Source organism: Somniosus microcephalus, chromosome 2, assembly GCF_052327205.1.
Source record: "Somniosus microcephalus isolate GS21.2 chromosome 2, FLI_Smic_1.0, whole genome shotgun sequence".
NCBI lineage: Eukaryota > Metazoa > Chordata > Chondrichthyes > Squaliformes > Somniosidae > Somniosus > Somniosus microcephalus.
The window spans coordinates 170,140,474-170,156,791 of record NC_140988.1 but is presented as its reverse complement, the minus strand read 5'-3'; the positions used below and the strand labels follow the sequence as shown (position 1 = coordinate 170,156,791).

The window sequence follows — 16,318 nt, the reverse complement described above, 5'->3', positions numbered from 1 at the left end:
AAGGTTGTGGGTTCAAGTCCCACTCCAGAGACTTGAGCACAAAAATCTAGGCTGTCATTCCAGTGCAGTACTGTTGGAGGTGCCGTCTTTCGGATGAGATGCTAAACCTGTTCTCTTGGGTGGACATAAAAGATTCCATGGCACTATTTCGAAGAGGAACAGGGGAGTTATCCCCGGTGTCCTGGCAAATATTTATCCCTCAATTAACATCACTAAAACAGATTAACTGGTCATTATCACATTGCTGTTTGTGAGAGTTTGCTGTGTGCAAATTGGCAGCCACGTTTCCTACATTTCAACAGTGACTACACTTCAAAAGTACTTAATTGGCTGTAAGGTGCTTTGGTATGTCCGGAGGTCGTGAAAGGCGCAATATAAATGCTAATTTCTTGCTTTTTATGTTAATATTTGCTGCATTAAACCAATCATAACCTATCATTTTCTATATTAGTCTATAAATATAATGCATCTTCTTTTTCAGTATTATTTCAGATGGATGTATTCTTTTCCAATGAGATTCTGAATCCTTCTAACCAAATTTCTCAATTTTTTCATTTTAAAGATTGCACCAGAAAAAGGCACTTCTGTTCTTTAAAATATATAAAAATTAAGAAAAACACATTACTTTGTTGAGCCCTGCAACTGGAAACTACAATGCAGGCTATGAGCAGCATTGAATGGGAAGTGCAGGGATTGCGTGCCACAGCACCATATTAACACACAAGTGCGTCTGAAGAGGAGAGAGGGAAATGACAGGACTGAGCAAAACAAAGTGTTTAAAATGATGAATTGTTTACTTTCCTCTATTGAGGAACTCTGCACAAGTACGGTTTAGGTTTCATTGCATTTTTCAAATAGTCTTCCCTGGAGTAATCCTCTAAAATCAGACCGGTTTTAACCCTCAACCAAGGATAGATACTGCCTCAAATATTTAAACCAGTGACCTGTTGCTCAAAAGCTGCAGCATTACATGTTACTTATTTCCTGCACTGGCTGGAGCACAATAAACAAGTTATTCAGGAATGCACAGCTAATGTACGTCCTGTGTCATTACATTAAAATGGTTTTACATTAAATATACGTGGTCCTAAGGGAATGATGCTCAGAAACCTTTGACATCCACATGCAGCTCTCCCCAGTTTGTGTTTGTTGGTAAAAATAAAAAACCTTACCCTAAAGAGGTAAGCGAAGAGCAGACAGTAGCTCATGGGCCCATTAGGTAAGTGGGTCTCTGATGCCATTGTGTCTCTGGAGGTTGGCAGCTTTATATTTGCAAATACTACTGAGGGTAGGCAAACCATATCTATTGTTGAATGTAAAAACCCTTTAAATAGCTGTTGGCCCTCATCATCCCAGTGTTTAAAATAATTTCTAAACTCTGACTGTTAAACAAATGATACACAGGAGTGATTAAAAGATAGTAATCCATTGAAATCAAATGACCCCACAAACTGTAAAACGTGTAGCTTAAGCAGTTTGCAACTGTTCCCCTGAAACTAGTGGCAAGTTTAGTCTTGATGTCAATTTCATACATTAGCAATGATGCAGCACAATTTAGGGCGGAGAAATACTTCCAATATTTCTACACACCATTTTCTACACTGACAACCCTATTGGCAAAAAATCACCCAGCTGGAGGTTTGTGTTTCACTCAAGGTTATTGCTTGATTCAAGAAATGCTAAAGTTAAAACAATTCTTTCTTTAAAATAAAAAACCGTGACCAACTGTACCGCTAATATTTTAAAGACAGAAGGGCGGAAATTCTGCCGCCTGGGGGAGGGTGATGTAATTCGATAACAGCTGCGGCAGTGGGAGGGTCACAATGTGGGGTTAAAACAGGATCCGTACAAGAACTCTTGATCCAGCAGGAGTGAAGGGAGAGGAAAGAGAAGCGATCTTTCCCTGCTCTAGTTACACTACTCCAAGGCTGCGATTTTGCCGGCACGCAGAGGGTGGGTTTGGAGGCGGGTCCGCCGTCAAAATCGAAATGATTGACAGCAGGTCCGCAATCACCTGATGCTGCACAGGACACAGGGCATCAGCACCCGACCACATTGCTACCTGGGAGGCCAGGGATGGCATCACCGTGGCCAGATTTACTTCACTTGACGCTGTACACCCTGGCTGCCACATGATGCGCCAGGTTGACACCACCCCACACCAGCACCGTAAAGCATCCCTATAATGTCCAAGCCATTCCTTTCACATTTATCACAATTGGGGGAGTGGGGGGAAAGTTATGTCTCAACATTCACTGGAACTCACTAAGACACTTCTAAAGGTGAACACAGATCTGTCCAATAAGGTAAAGTATTGAAAATATAGATTTCAATATTTGAAAATATAGATTTCAATATTTGACAAGACATTAACAGAAACTTCACATGAACATTGGCTAAACCACCCAAGTGCCTACCCTTGTGTGTTAGCTGGTATGCTTGCAGTAGGATGTGGGTCAGTGTGAGGGGTGGCTAGTGAGGTGGGGAAGTGATAATGTAGATAGAGAGGGATGGGTGAAGGTGCAAGGTAAGTTGGTGTGAGTAATGATGTGCAGGAGTAGGGTAGGGAAGGCAGAGTGATGGGGATGTGATGAGTGGCACAGCAGGATAAGGTTGAGTGTGACTTGGCAGTAACTTTTCATGATTTGCTCAGGTTATTGAAAGGCTTGCGTCACTGCAGCCTGGTCCTCCTGACAACATCCCTGCTTTTGCTCTCCTGTGCAATGTGCAACCATGGGAAGGGAAGAGAACCTCCCTGCATGCTGTGGCTCCCTCCATAAGCATATGGCTCCCTCCATAAGCATATGGAGGGAGCCATGCGAGAGGCTAGGTGCAGCCGTGCACCTTTGTGCAGTGCTCGTCAATGTTTGCAGCACCTCAATGCTGCAGAACACTGACAGCACAACTGTCAAAATCAATTTGGACATGGTCCCTTTAAGGAAACCGGCTGATGATGCGTCATCAAATGACGTCATCAGACCGGCTTCCTTTTAATTGGCCAGGACATGCGCTGGGCGGGCTTAACAAGCCCAATCTACGTAAAATTACTTGGAGAGAGTGGGCTGGAGCCAGGAGCGGGAGCGGTCAACTATCTCTTCTGCCGCGATCCCACCTCTACTGGCGAAATCGCGGCCCAACAGTCTGGGGCAGGCCCAGTAATTCCATCCAAAAGGCCAGGCACAGACCACTTTATGCATCTACACTGGGGCCTATGGTGAAGAAGGGAAATGGCAATTGATCCCAGAAGGATTGTTGGAAGAGAGGCCACAACACTCCCATTATGAAAAAATCATTTTGACTTTACTATTCTTCAGCCAAATCTGTGCCTTGTGCTTCCAGTCTAGGAGTGGCAAGATACCAGTCTGAATTTCCAGTGGCATTGTCAGACGGGGGCCTCTATTGCACTTCTGTGGGCATGTGATGACTGGCCCGAAAATTTAAATGACCCAATCCCCAGAGTCACTAACAGGGTGAACTGGCAGGTGGAAATCTTGCGCTGCTGAAATTCTGCAGCCCTCGATAGGGCTCCATAGAAGTTTAAAGCCAGTCTATTTTTTCTACAAGTCAGAATTAGGTTAAATAAAAAATTAGGGCCTCATAACGGAGGTTCGCTGGTGCAGGAAGTGGTGCTGCAGAAATTCCACTGTGATTTCATCTTCGGTGCCAATGAAGTCCATTCCTACCTAAACGCAGCAGCATTTCACCAGCTGTCCCCATGATGACAAGCCAGCACTTTACATAGCTGGAGGTTTTGTTTCCTGCTGACCTCTAGGTTTAAAATTGTCTTTTTTTTAAATGTAGCACTAAATTTATAGTGAATTTCTAGTGTTATTCTGAATGCCAAAGTCTCTCTCTCTCTCTTAAGCAGTCTCTCGGAACTGAGGATGACTTGCTTCCACACTAAAAATGAGTTCTCAGGTGACTGATGAGTCCAATGCAGGACCTACAGTCTCTGTCACAGGTGGGGCAGACGGTGGTTGAAGGGGCGGCTGGGTGGGTGCTTGGGTTGACGTGCGCTCCTTGCGCTGTTTGTGCTTGGCTTCCACTTGCTCCCGGCGAAGAGACTCAAGGCGTTCGGCGCCTTCCCAGATGCTTCTCCTCCACTTTGTGTGGTCTTGGGCCAGGGATTCCCAGGTGTCGGTGGGGATGTTGCACTTGTTCAAGGAGGCTTTGAGGGTGTCCTTGAAGCGATTCCTCTGCCCACCTGGGGCTCTCTTGCCGTGTTGGAGCTCAGAGTAGAGCGCTTGTTTTGGGAGTCTCGTATCGGGCGTGCAGACGATGAGGCCCATCCATCGGAGCTGATCAATCGTGGTCAAAGCTTCGATGCTGGGGATGTTGGCCTGAGCAAGAACACAGGCTTTGGTGCGCCTATCCTGCCAATGGATTTGCAGGATCTTGCGGAGGCAGCGTTGGTGGTACCTCTCCAGTGCTTTGACGTGCCTGCTGTACATGGTCCATGTCTCTGAAACATACAGGAGGGCGGATATCACTACTGCTCTGTAGACCATGAGCTTGGTGCTGGGTTTGAGGTCCTGGTCTTCAAACACTCTCTTCCTCAGGCGACCGAAGGCTGCACTGGCACACTGAAGGCGGCGTTGGACTTCGTCATCGACGTCTGCCCTTGTTGACAGTAGGCTCCCGAGGTATGGAAAGTGGTCCACGTTGTCCATGGCCTCGTCATGGATTTTGATAATCGGGGAGCAGTACTGTGTGGCGGGGGCAGGTTGGTAGAGGACTTTTGTCTTACGGATGTTTAGTGTAAGGCCCATGCTCTCATACGCTTCGGTGAAGGTGTTGACGATGGTTTGGAGTTCGACCTCAGAGTGTGCGCAGACGCAAGCATTGTCTGCATACTGTAATTGGATGACAGAGGATGGGACGACCTTGGATCTGGACTGGAGGCGACGGGGGTTGAAATTATGGGGGATCTAATAGAGGTTTTCAAAATATTTTAAGAAGGTAGTCAAAGATTGTTTTCACTAGTCAGTGAATCAGTGACAAGTGGGCATAGATTGAGGATTATCAGTAGAAGAGCCATGGGAGAAGTTAAGAAAACTTTCATTCAAACAGAGGGTTGATAGAACATGGAATGCTTCACCACAGTGGCTACTGAGGAAGAGACTATGGCTCTGTATTTCCAAGGTGATTGGCCTGATCTCCCACCATAATCGCATAAATGGCTGAAAACACCATGGGGAAGAAATTGAGTTTGTGTAGGAACCAGCGCAAAATCAGCCGTTCAATACCTTTATCTTTGACTCCTCTTTTTCGTTTATGACCTAAAACTCAGAAGTGCTGCGAGTTGACCTCCGTGCCCAATTTCCTGATCCATACTTCTATCGAACAAGATACGGTGCCAGGAGCACAGTTTTTGAAAATTTACCCTTACGTGTGAAGAATTACTCATGATAAATGATTCAATTAATTTGCACAGGATGGAAGACTAAGGGTTCTGTAATTGCTTGTTTTGTCACCCTTATTGAATATGGGTACCATGGCCTGGCCTATTTCCAATGTTTTGGTATCTCCCCAGTGCCCATTAATTCCCTCATAATGATGGTCCGAATCTTGCCAATCTCCTCCTCAGCCTTCACAGCACTCTGTCGTTTTGAGCCATTTTATCCTTTTGAGGTATTCCCTCTCAGTTATGTCAAAGTCACTGATTCAGAGTATTTACTACAATCCATTTGCAACTTTTATGATTCTCACCTCTTCTCTGACTGCTCTTACTGTTGTGGAACTGAAAGAATTTTCTTTTGTGTATGTTTAGCCTCAGCTGCAATTTTTTTTTGAGATCTCTCTTTGCCCCTCTGAACACCATTTTAACTTGTAGCTGCATTATATTGGGCCGAAACTTGCTGGAAAAATAATGGTGTGTTGACAACGCACGCCATTATTAACGTGCAAATCAGCCAGCATGTTCAGTGGATTACGAGATACACTGCAAGTTGTGAATCTCCAGAACTTGCTGGTTGATTTACACAACTCCACTGTTTGCTTTGCACAAACGGCAAATCGCCCTTAGCCTCCCTGTTATTTTTAAGAACTTGCTGGATTTGCACATTAATTGCCCATTAAATCACTGGTGATTCAGAGCATAAGTACCCTTTTAATAACATAATAATTGTTAATACAATGCCAATCAACTTCTCGCTCAGAAAGGGAACTTAAACTGTTGATTCTCATTCCTGCATGTAGTAAATTCAAGAGACTTTAAAAATTTCAAATTTTAAATGTTTAATTTTTTTCTTACTTTTCCTATCTGTCTCTTTTTACTCGCTCTTAATCCAATCTTCCCTTCCTACTCTTTATTTCCCTTTCTGTACCTGATTTGACTCTAATTCACCCTCCTTCCCCGTCATTCCTATTTTTTGTTCTCTATCCTTAAATCTCATTGGTTAAGGCGATACACTGTTGGTCCCACCGGTCACTAAGGTCCCAGATACCCCGTTGCCCTCACCAAGCTACAATCAGCTCACACTTCTAGCAAGTTACAGTGCAAAACTTTTTCCAGCTGAAGGAAGAGAGTCTAACTAATGGTGCACACTGCGCTAATGGTGCACACTGCGCTAATGGTGCACACTGCGCTAATGGTGCACACTGCGCTAATGGTGCACACTGCGCTAATGGTGCACACTGCGCTAATGGTGCACACTGCGAGATGCCCTGCTCCAGCAAGACTTGGCCCAAAATATTCAGACCAGTGAACACATTCCCCTTCCTCCTTACAGGATTTGTAAGGGTCATGCTTTCTGTTTATCTCACTTTTAATTTATTTATTAATGAATTTAGGAACACATTTGTTGATTTTTGGTATGTTTTTATCCTTCATGCTCAGCATCATATTGTTAACTGTGTTCCACTTGTCTTCTACTGAAGTATTGAACAACCTCCTCAATACATTTGCTTTACTTGTTCACTGATTTCATTAAAATTAGCCCTCATCAACTTGACTCCCGAACTGACTTTCCAATTATGTTATACTTGATCATTCTATGGTCACTATCCCCCAGGGGAGCTAATGACTTTTATTTTGTGTATATTTTCTGCATCATTAATAAATACCAGATAAAGATGAGCGTACCTGATGAGCCACAAAGTTTACCAATTTTATAATAAATAAAACACAAGATAAGTAGTAATTTTCAGTGTAAATATCAAATGCAATCATTATACATTCAATGAGAAAACTGAAAAAATAAACCTATTTGTAAATTATACCTAGCACAGTAAATCATTTAGCCAGGAGTTTGCTGGCCAGAATCTGTGCAATGTTGAATTGCATGTTTTTTACTGAAACTTTGAAAGTGTTGAGATTGTCATGCTAAATCCTAAAAGTTTTCAGTGTTATGAGATTACCTTCTGCAGGTACCTCGCTACCAGTGCTCTGTGGGCATCGAGGTGGCTTGTCATATCAATTATGTCTTTTTCACGCTGTTTCTTCTCGTATTCCTAAAATAATAAAATAAAACAAAGCAAGGTTCATTTGCAAACAGATTCCTAAATTAGCAAATTTGTTCCTGAATATTTGGTCAATTTACTCCATTGCCCAATTTTTCCCCTCTCTAGCGAGTATGACCGTGGCAGCTTGAATGAGTTCAGAAACTCACCGTGTGCAGATTCATGACTGAACATTGATGCACCAAAGCACTATACTACCAAGCCACTGGATAAAATATTCTTAATTCAATGAGGTGATGTTAATGTTGCAGGCATGCACAGAATTATTAAAAGAAACATAGAAGATAGGAGCAGGAGTAGGCCATTCGGCCCCTCGAGCCTGCTCCACCATTTAATGAGATCATGGCTGATCATCCAAATTCAGTACCCTGTCCCTGCCTTCTCCCCATACCCCTTGATCCCTTTAGCCTTAAGAAATATATCTAACTCCTTCTTGAATATATTTAATAAGTTGGCCTCAACTGCATTCTGTGGTAGAGAATTCCACAGGTTCACCACTCTCTGGGTGAAGAAATTCCTCCTCATCTCAGTCCTAAATGGCTTACCCTCTTATCCTTAGACTGTGACCCCTGGTTCTGGACTCCCCCGCCATCGGGTACATCCTTCCTGTATCTAGTCTGTCTAGTCCTGTTAGAATGTTATAAGTTTCAATGAGAACCCCTCTCATTCTTCTAAACTCTAGCGAATATAAGCCTAATCGACCCAATCTCTACTCATACGTCATTCCTGCCATCCCAGGTATCAGTCTGGTGAATCTTTGCTGCACTCCCAACATGGCAAGAACATCCTTCCTCAGATAAGGCGACCAAAACTGCACACAATACTCAAGGTGTGGTCTCACCAAGGCCCTGTACAACTGCAGCAACACATCCTTGCTCCTGTACTCGAATCCTCTCGCTATGAAGGCCAACATACTATTTGCCCTCTTAACCGCCTGCTGCACCTGCATGCTTACCTTCAGCGACTGGTGCACAAGGACACCCAGGTCTCGTTGCACTTCCCCTTCTCCCAATCTATTGCCGTTCAGATAATTATCTGCCTTCCTGTTTTTGCCACCAAAGTGGATAACCTCGCATTTATCCACATTATACTGCGTCTGCCCAATCACCCAACCTGTCCAAATCATACTGGAGTTTCTCTGCATCCTCCTCACAGCACACACGCCCACCCAGCTTTGTGTCGTCTGCAAACTTGGAGATATTACATCTAGCTCCCTCGTCTAGATCATTAATATATATTGTGAATAGCTGGGGTCCTAGCACCGATCCCTGCGGTACCCCACTAGTCACTGCCTGCCACTCGGAAAAAGACCCGTTTATTCCAACTCTTTGCTTCCTGTCTGTCGACCAGTTCTCTATCCAAGTCAGTACCTTACCCCCAATCCCATGTGCTTTAACTTTACACGCTAATCTCTTATGCGGGACCTTATCGAAAGCCTTCTGAAAGCCCAAATACACCACATCCACTGGTTCTCCCTTATCTCTTCTACCAGTTACATCCTCAAAAAATTCCAGTAGATTAGTCAAGCATGATTTACCTTTTATAAATCCATGTTGACTTTGTCCGATCCTGTCACTGTTTTCCAAGTGCTCTGCTATTACATCTTTTATAATGGACTCTAGCATTTTCCCCACTACCGATGTCAGGCTTACCGGTCTGTAATTCCCCGTTTTCTCTCTACCACCTTTTTTGAATAGTGGGGTTACATTAGCTACCCTCCAATCCATGGGAACTGTTCCAGAGTCTATAGAATTTTGGAAGATGACCAGCAATGCATCTACTATTTCTAGGGCCACTTCCTTAAGTACCCTAGGATGTAGATTATCAGGCCCATGGGATTTATTGGCCTTCAATCCCATCAATTTCCCTAACACCATTTCCCTACAAATACTGATTTCATTCAGTTCCTCCCTCTCATTAGACCCTATGTTCCCCGACATCTCTGGGAGGTTATTTGTGTCCTCCTTTATGAAGACAGAACCAAAGTATGTATTTAATTGGTCAGCCATTTCTTTGTTCCCCATTATAAATTCCCCTGATTCTGACTGCAAGGGACCTACGCTTGACTTCACCAATCTTTTTCTCTTCACATACCTATAGAAGCTTTTGCAGTCAGTTTTTATGTTCCCTGAAAGCTTACTCTCATATGCGATCTTTAAATGTTTGCCATTGCCTATCCACCATCAACCCTTTAAGTAACGTTCCCCAATCCATCCTAGCCAGTGTAACAGTGTATTTATATGTTGCACTGGCAAACCTCAACAAGATTTAATTTTTCATTTTACAGACCATAACCTAGGTTCACATATTCTCAGCTAGTCTATTTGTATAAATCTCTTAGTTAAGGGGCAATTACAAATTTGAAGTTTTAAAAAAATTTACAGTAAACTTAGCTTCTGGTTAATGTAACAAAAATGGAGATTTTGTGTCAGTTTCTTTACTTTGGGGCTTCTCTTGCTGACTAGCATGCATAAGGCTACAGGGAACATATTTATTGTCTGCTATGCTGAAGTCATTATTTTGTGGTTGTGGCTCATTACTTTTGAACAAAGGGGGTTTAATATGCTAATGTCTGTTGAATCACTGGCGTCACTCTGATGTATAGTGTACTTGATAGCCAGCTCAACAAAGCACCAATTTTCCAACAATCAAAGATCATAAAAAATGTTTGGGATAAATATCTTGTGTGATTCACATCCTGAGGTGTCTTTGAGGTACGGAGTTCGATTGAAAACTGTATTTGGGATGTATGCATGGGTTAGATCTCCGAGATGCAGGGTCAATATACTTTGCAGTCCCTTTGGTAGAAAGCTCTGCAGCCAGGACCTTCTGAATGTGCACTTATATCTGTCTGTCTCTACTTCGCTCGGTCAGTCCATCTGAGGTCATCAAGGGTATGAAGCTAATGAGGGCTCATGAAAGTATCTTATCATATCGGAAGTGAGCAACTGTTTCCATGATCAATTTTATGATCAGTTTTGATATTTTGACATCGACAAGCTTAGTAAAGTCTGTAATTACTGTAAACATATTGGCCTAGAAATTGAGTTGGCGCCGCGCCAGGGCTTTAGCGCCGGAAATTTAGCGCCGGCGCTAAGTCCCCCTGCGCGCGCCAAAAATTCAGTAGCGCCGCGCCCAGACGGCTGCCGGCGCTACTGGCGGGCGTGAGCGCCTCCCAATGGGCGCTGACTGCCGCATTGCGGCGCTAATCCGGCGCTGCGGGACCCGATGCGGTGCGGCAGGCTGGGGAAGTGCAGGCCTCCTCCTTCAGTTAAGGAGGAGCTGCCTGCACCCGCCCGCTGTCCGTTCAAACATTGAAAAAAATGAGCCCGGCACCTCGGACAAGTGCCGGGCTTGCAGGCCAGACGCATCTGTTCCGCGGGGGGGGGGTGGAGGAGTCCGGGGAGGGAGGTGCGGGCAGGCGGCCGGCGGGAAAGCGGCCGGCCGCCGCGCGACCTTAATGCGCCGGCGCTAACTCGGGGAAGACTCGGTTGAAAAAATCTTAGTTGCGGCTGCCACGGGCGAGGCGGCCGCAACTCAATTTCGGCGCTGGGGCCCGTCACCACGGCAACCGGGACGCTGCGCACACCGATGACGTCATCGGTGCCGGCGCAGCGCTACCGGTCTACCGCCGATTCTAGGGCCCCAGGGAATTTCTAAACTGGCCATAACTCCGGCGCTAGGCCCTCTAGCGCCTCAAATGCGGCGCTAAGGCTACTCAATTTCTAGGCCATTATTTTTACAGAGTACCATTCATTTACCTGTTTACTGTTAAATAAATTTGTCTGTTGGTTCATAGCCTGATACATCTGATAGAATGTATATGCACATGCGTATTGAAGAGAAGGAGATTATGTGGCTGCACGATTATATTCCAGTAAGCTGCAGTGTAGTGACAAGGGCACTCTGTTCAGTCCCTGGGTCTCGCTACATTTATTTCAATATTGGGCAGGTAAAAGCACACTCTAGTTCTTAGCGGACTTGAGGTCTACCAAGTCTGTCGTGTAGGGTTGACTTGGTTCTAAAGTTCCACTGCCAGCTATGCCAAATCCAGATGGGTTGAGTGATCCTAGCTGTTTGAAACTTACCAGTTCCCTGCTCTGTTAAGCGTGCAGTTTTAGCTGGTTAAACGCCAGCACACTAGGGACCTGTAAACCTTTGCTCTGCCAATTTACACCCAAGCTCTCGGAATTTAAGGAAGTGTGGTGTGTCCCTACAAGGTGTAATGCACTCCTTAGTAGGTTAACAGAAAAGGTGGGTGCAGATTTTCAAGTGTATCAGACATCTAGCTGACCATAAAAATCTTAGTGGGAGTCTTTCTTAAAAGAAAAACTGGGTGGTGGGGGGTCAGAGTTATTGCCAGAAGTAACTTATTAAGCTTGGTAGCCATCACCTGCTGCCTCCTTACTTTGTTTTGTTGGGAATGGTGGCACAAGCTGGAGTTTTTCTTTTCTTTTCCTCCTCACCAGTAATCAATGCTATGTCAGTATATTGCCATCAGTTCCTAGCAAAGCTTGATAAAAACTGGATTTCATTTCAATTTTATTAACATTTTATTGCAATGCATGAGGGACAGAACTCATTTTTACCGGCTGCACAAACCACAAGTTACTAGGTTAATTTAACCTCCACCCCACTCCTAGACAATTTACCAGAGTGCTCTGAGATTTCCAGCTAAGGTAGGTGGACAGACTGCATGAAAAGAATATTGGGTTAGAAATTCCTGGCCTTAAAGCCACCATTATGTGACAGGCAGCGAAGAAATTTAGATTGTGAGTTGTTCCACCAGCTCTCCACCCTTTTCTTGCAGTTTCCCAAATTTCAGTGGGAATGGGACGGGAGCTTTTTGAATCGGCCCTCCCCATGCTCTCATCAGAAGAGGAGGCCGGACTGCTGGATGACATCACCTGCCAGAAATCCCAACAGTTCCACCTCCTTTGACCCCAACAAAAAGCATGCCAGCTTGCTTGCCAGGATGGTATCCCCACCCTCTGCCCCGGAGGGAGGGCATTCAGGGAATGCAGTAAATGGAACATGTCACCACCTGCTTTATACTAATAATAACCTCATCCCAGGATTTGTTCAACATTAGGCCAGACTGGCGGGCAAAAATTACATCTCATCTCACTTCTAAAGATGCAGCAGCCTGTAAGGAATTTCGAGGCTACCATTTCTAGGATTTTAATATTTGATCTTGTAGATGTGAGTGACATGGACAAGCCCTTGCCCTGAAAGTCAACAACATAAGTGTACGATTGAAGTCACGTGTCGGCCAGACTAAGGGAGGTGGGGAGTGGCTGGTTCCCTTCCTTGAAGAACATTAGTGAACCACTGTTTCTTTTTGTAGCAATCTGGCAACTTTTGTTGTCATTTTATCTACTGCCAGCCCACAACACATCAGATTTATTCAATTCAATTCACGAATTGTTATGGTAGGATTTGAACTCATTAACTCTGGGAGGTATTCCAGTACCATAACCACTAGGTAACCTACTCTACTGTACATAGAATGCTTTTCAAATATCAGACTCTAGGATACTAGCGATCCTCTGTAATGCCATAGATCTTACCTGGAAAATCTTCTCAGAAATCTCGCGATCCAGAATCGGTATTTGTTTATAATTATGAAACTCTGCCACCTGTTCATTTCGGAGCTGGAGAAGCCGGAATCTCTTGGATTTATTCAAATCGTCTTCTGAAACAAAGTTAAACTCGTCTTGCAGCTGCTCAAGCCTGAAGTGATCCTCATCCTGAGCCTCACCACTTGTTGCACCCTAAAAAACAACAAACAACTCATTTAGCTTAAATAAATGTTCTACAGTGCTTCACAAATAAGGAAAACAGAACCAAGGCAGGAATTGGAGAAATCTGGATTAGTAACCAAAAGTTTTGTTGAAGAAATGGAATTGAGGTTTTTAAAAAGGGGGAGAGAGAAGTGGAGCTGCGTAGGGGTCTAGGGATGGAATTCCAGAGGGTAGGACTGACACAACTGATGGCTCCACTACCCTGAGGGGTAAAAGGGAGGAGCTTCGTAATGAAGGCTGGGCTTAGAGGAACAAAGCATTTGAGAGGGTATATAGGGTTGGAGGAGATTGCAGAGCTAGGGTGGGGCAAAACCACGGAGGGATTTATAGGACAGGATTTTGAATTTAATGCGTTGCAGCATGAGGAGCCAATGTAGATCATCACGGATGGTGATTGTGGGGAGTGGGTAGTACAGGCCATGGAGGGTGAAGTTTGGAAGACCACCAAAGAGTAGTCCTGGAGAGAGGTAGAGCTGGGTATCATCAGTATATATGTGAAAATGATCCCATGCCTGCTAATAATGTTGCGGAGAGGCATATGTAGATAAGGAAGAAGGGGCCAAGGATAGATTCTTTGGGAACCCTGCTGACAGTGGTGTGGGGGAAGGAAGAGAAGGCATTGCTGAAAGTGCATTGGCTACATTTGGATAGTTAGAAACAGAACTATGCAAGAGCAGTCCTATGGAGGTGCATGGAGAGGTGGTGGAGGAGGATGATGTGGTTATTCGCATTGGATGCTGTGAGAAAGTCAAGAAGGGATAATGCACCATGGTCACAGTCAGTCACAGTGGATGTAATTTGGGTCTGGGTAGTGCCATTTTGGTGCTGTAAGGAGGATGGAAACTGAACTGGAAGGATCTGAATGGGGAGTTCCAGTATTGAGCTGGGATATGATGAGATGTTCAAGGACATTAGAGAAGAAAATTTGAATTGAAGATTGCGTGATGGTTGGATAGGATAGATGGGTTGAGGCTGGAATTTTTGAGGTGGCCAGGTGATAATGTTGGCTTTGAAGAGAGAGGGATAGAGTCCGAGTAAAGGGAATCACTAACAATGTTGGCTAGTATGCATGCCAGGAAGGGTAGTTGAGTGGTCAGAAGTTAAGTGAGGAATGGATCAAGGGTGCAGGAGGTGAGTCTCATGGATGAGATAAACCTGGAGAGGGTTGGGGGAAATACGGGTGAGAAATTGCAAAAAGGTGGAGGCTCTTGGTAGAAATGGTGGGTGACTAGAGGGAAGTTGGAGGTGGGAAGAAGCCAAAAGAGATCTGCATGGATGGTATTAGCCTTGGAGACAAAGAAATCTCTGAGCTCCTTGCATTTAGTGTAAGGTGAGGATGGATGGGAGGGGGAAGGGGAGTGGGGTTTAAGGAAGTGCTTGGTTATAGAAAGACGGAGCCTGGAGTTGTCCTCGTCTGCCAGGATCATCTTAGAGCAATAGGCAGTTTTGGCTGAGGAGAGTGAAGCATGGTCACTTCTTTCTACTGCCAATATGTTATCGTTAATAAGGTCAGCTACTCCACCTCCCCTTTTTCCTGTCTATCTTTTCTAAATAGGTTATATCTGACAAATGCACTCAAGTTCCCAACTCTCTTGCCTTTGGCCTCCATCTCTGCTGCCTTTGATACTCTTGTACCCAGTAAATCACTATATCCCACCCATGTCACTCCCTTAGTGTAGCCCCCATCTTATCACTTTGAAGTTAAAGCAGCACAAATTCAAGCATATCTGGCACACGGTTAACCTAGTCATCAATCAACAAATCTGGCTTGAGGCAGACAATAAGTACATGGACAGCATGATAAGGGAGAATACAAAGAGATTAGGAGAGAAGTCATAAAAAAATTAGGAATGCAAAAAGGAACTATGAAGTTAAATTATCAAGGAATATAAACCAAAATAGTAAAATATTCTACAGGCAAATTAAAAAAAAAAATCAGGGTAGGAATAGGGCCATTAAGGGATGGACAGGATAAAAATCACAGGCAGCGATGGCGAAATGGCAGCAATATTAAATAATTACTGCTTCAGCATTTACTAGGGAGACAGATCAGGTGGACAAGACATCAGAAGATGAAATTAGAAATGGTATAACTGCATTTAATATAAAAAGAAAGGAGAAATATTAAATAAACGAATCAAACTCAGAGAATAAAACCCCTAGTCCGGACGGATTACATCCGCGCATTTTAAAAGAACATAGGGAAGTGATAGCAGAGGCACTATCACACATATTTAATAATTCGTTAGAAAATGGTGTAGTGCCAGAGGACTGGTGGATAGCTAACGTAAGACCTATATTTAAGAAGGGAGATAGAACATGTCCAGGGAACTATAGCCCAGTCAGCTAAACATCGGTGGTAGGAAAAATAATGGAATCCCTACTAAAGGAGAAAGTAGAAAAACATCTAGAAACTAAAAATATAATAATGAATAGTCGGCATGGATTTCAAAAGGGAAAGTCTTGCTTGACCAACCTCATTGAATTCTTTGAAGAGGTAACAGAGAGTGTACACAAGGGTAATGCAGTAGATGTAATTTATCTAGATTTCCAAAAGGCCTTCGATAAGGTGACACATAATAGACTAATGAATAAATAACAGAGCATGCGGAGTCAGGGGACAAGCAGCGGAATGGATAGCTAGCTGGCTTCAAGACAGAAAGCAGAGAGTAGGGGTAAAGGGTAGCTATTCAGAGTGGCAGAAGGTGGGAAGTGGTGTCCCACAAGGATCAGTGCTGGGACCACTGCTTTTCACAATTTATATTAACGATTTAGACCTTGGAATCAAAAACATAATTTCTAAATTTGCCAAGAACACCAAATTGGGGGGTTGGGGGGGGGGGCGGGAAATAGTCAATACTGAGGAAGACTGCAACAAATTACAAGACGACATTGATAAATTTGCAGATTGGGCATATAATGGGCAAATTAATTCCAACACAGATAAGTGTGAGGTGGTACATTTTGTTAAGAAAAATAATGAGGTCACATATTATTTGGAAAATAAGAATCTAAATGGAGGTTCAAGCAAAGGGATCGGAGTACAAATATAC

At 44.0% G+C, this 16,318-nt stretch overlaps 1 protein-coding gene across 6 annotated transcripts in view; it reads right to left on the bottom strand.

Annotated features, from left to right (window-relative positions):
- Window positions 1-16,318, bottom strand: part of cc2d2a (coiled-coil and C2 domain containing 2A) — a 317,140-nt gene that overhangs the window by 136,717 nt on the left and 164,105 nt on the right. For all 6 annotated transcript variants that reach the window (XM_085966208.1, XM_085966216.1, XM_085966224.1 and 3 more), the window contains 2 exons: window positions 13,032-13,235; window positions 7,360-7,452 (listed from right to left, as the gene is read on the bottom strand). In XM_085966208.1, coding sequence (XP_085822334.1) covers window positions 7,360-7,452; window positions 13,032-13,235 — 297 coding nt within the window. The remainder of the gene's footprint in view (window positions 1-7,359; window positions 7,453-13,031; window positions 13,236-16,318) is intronic.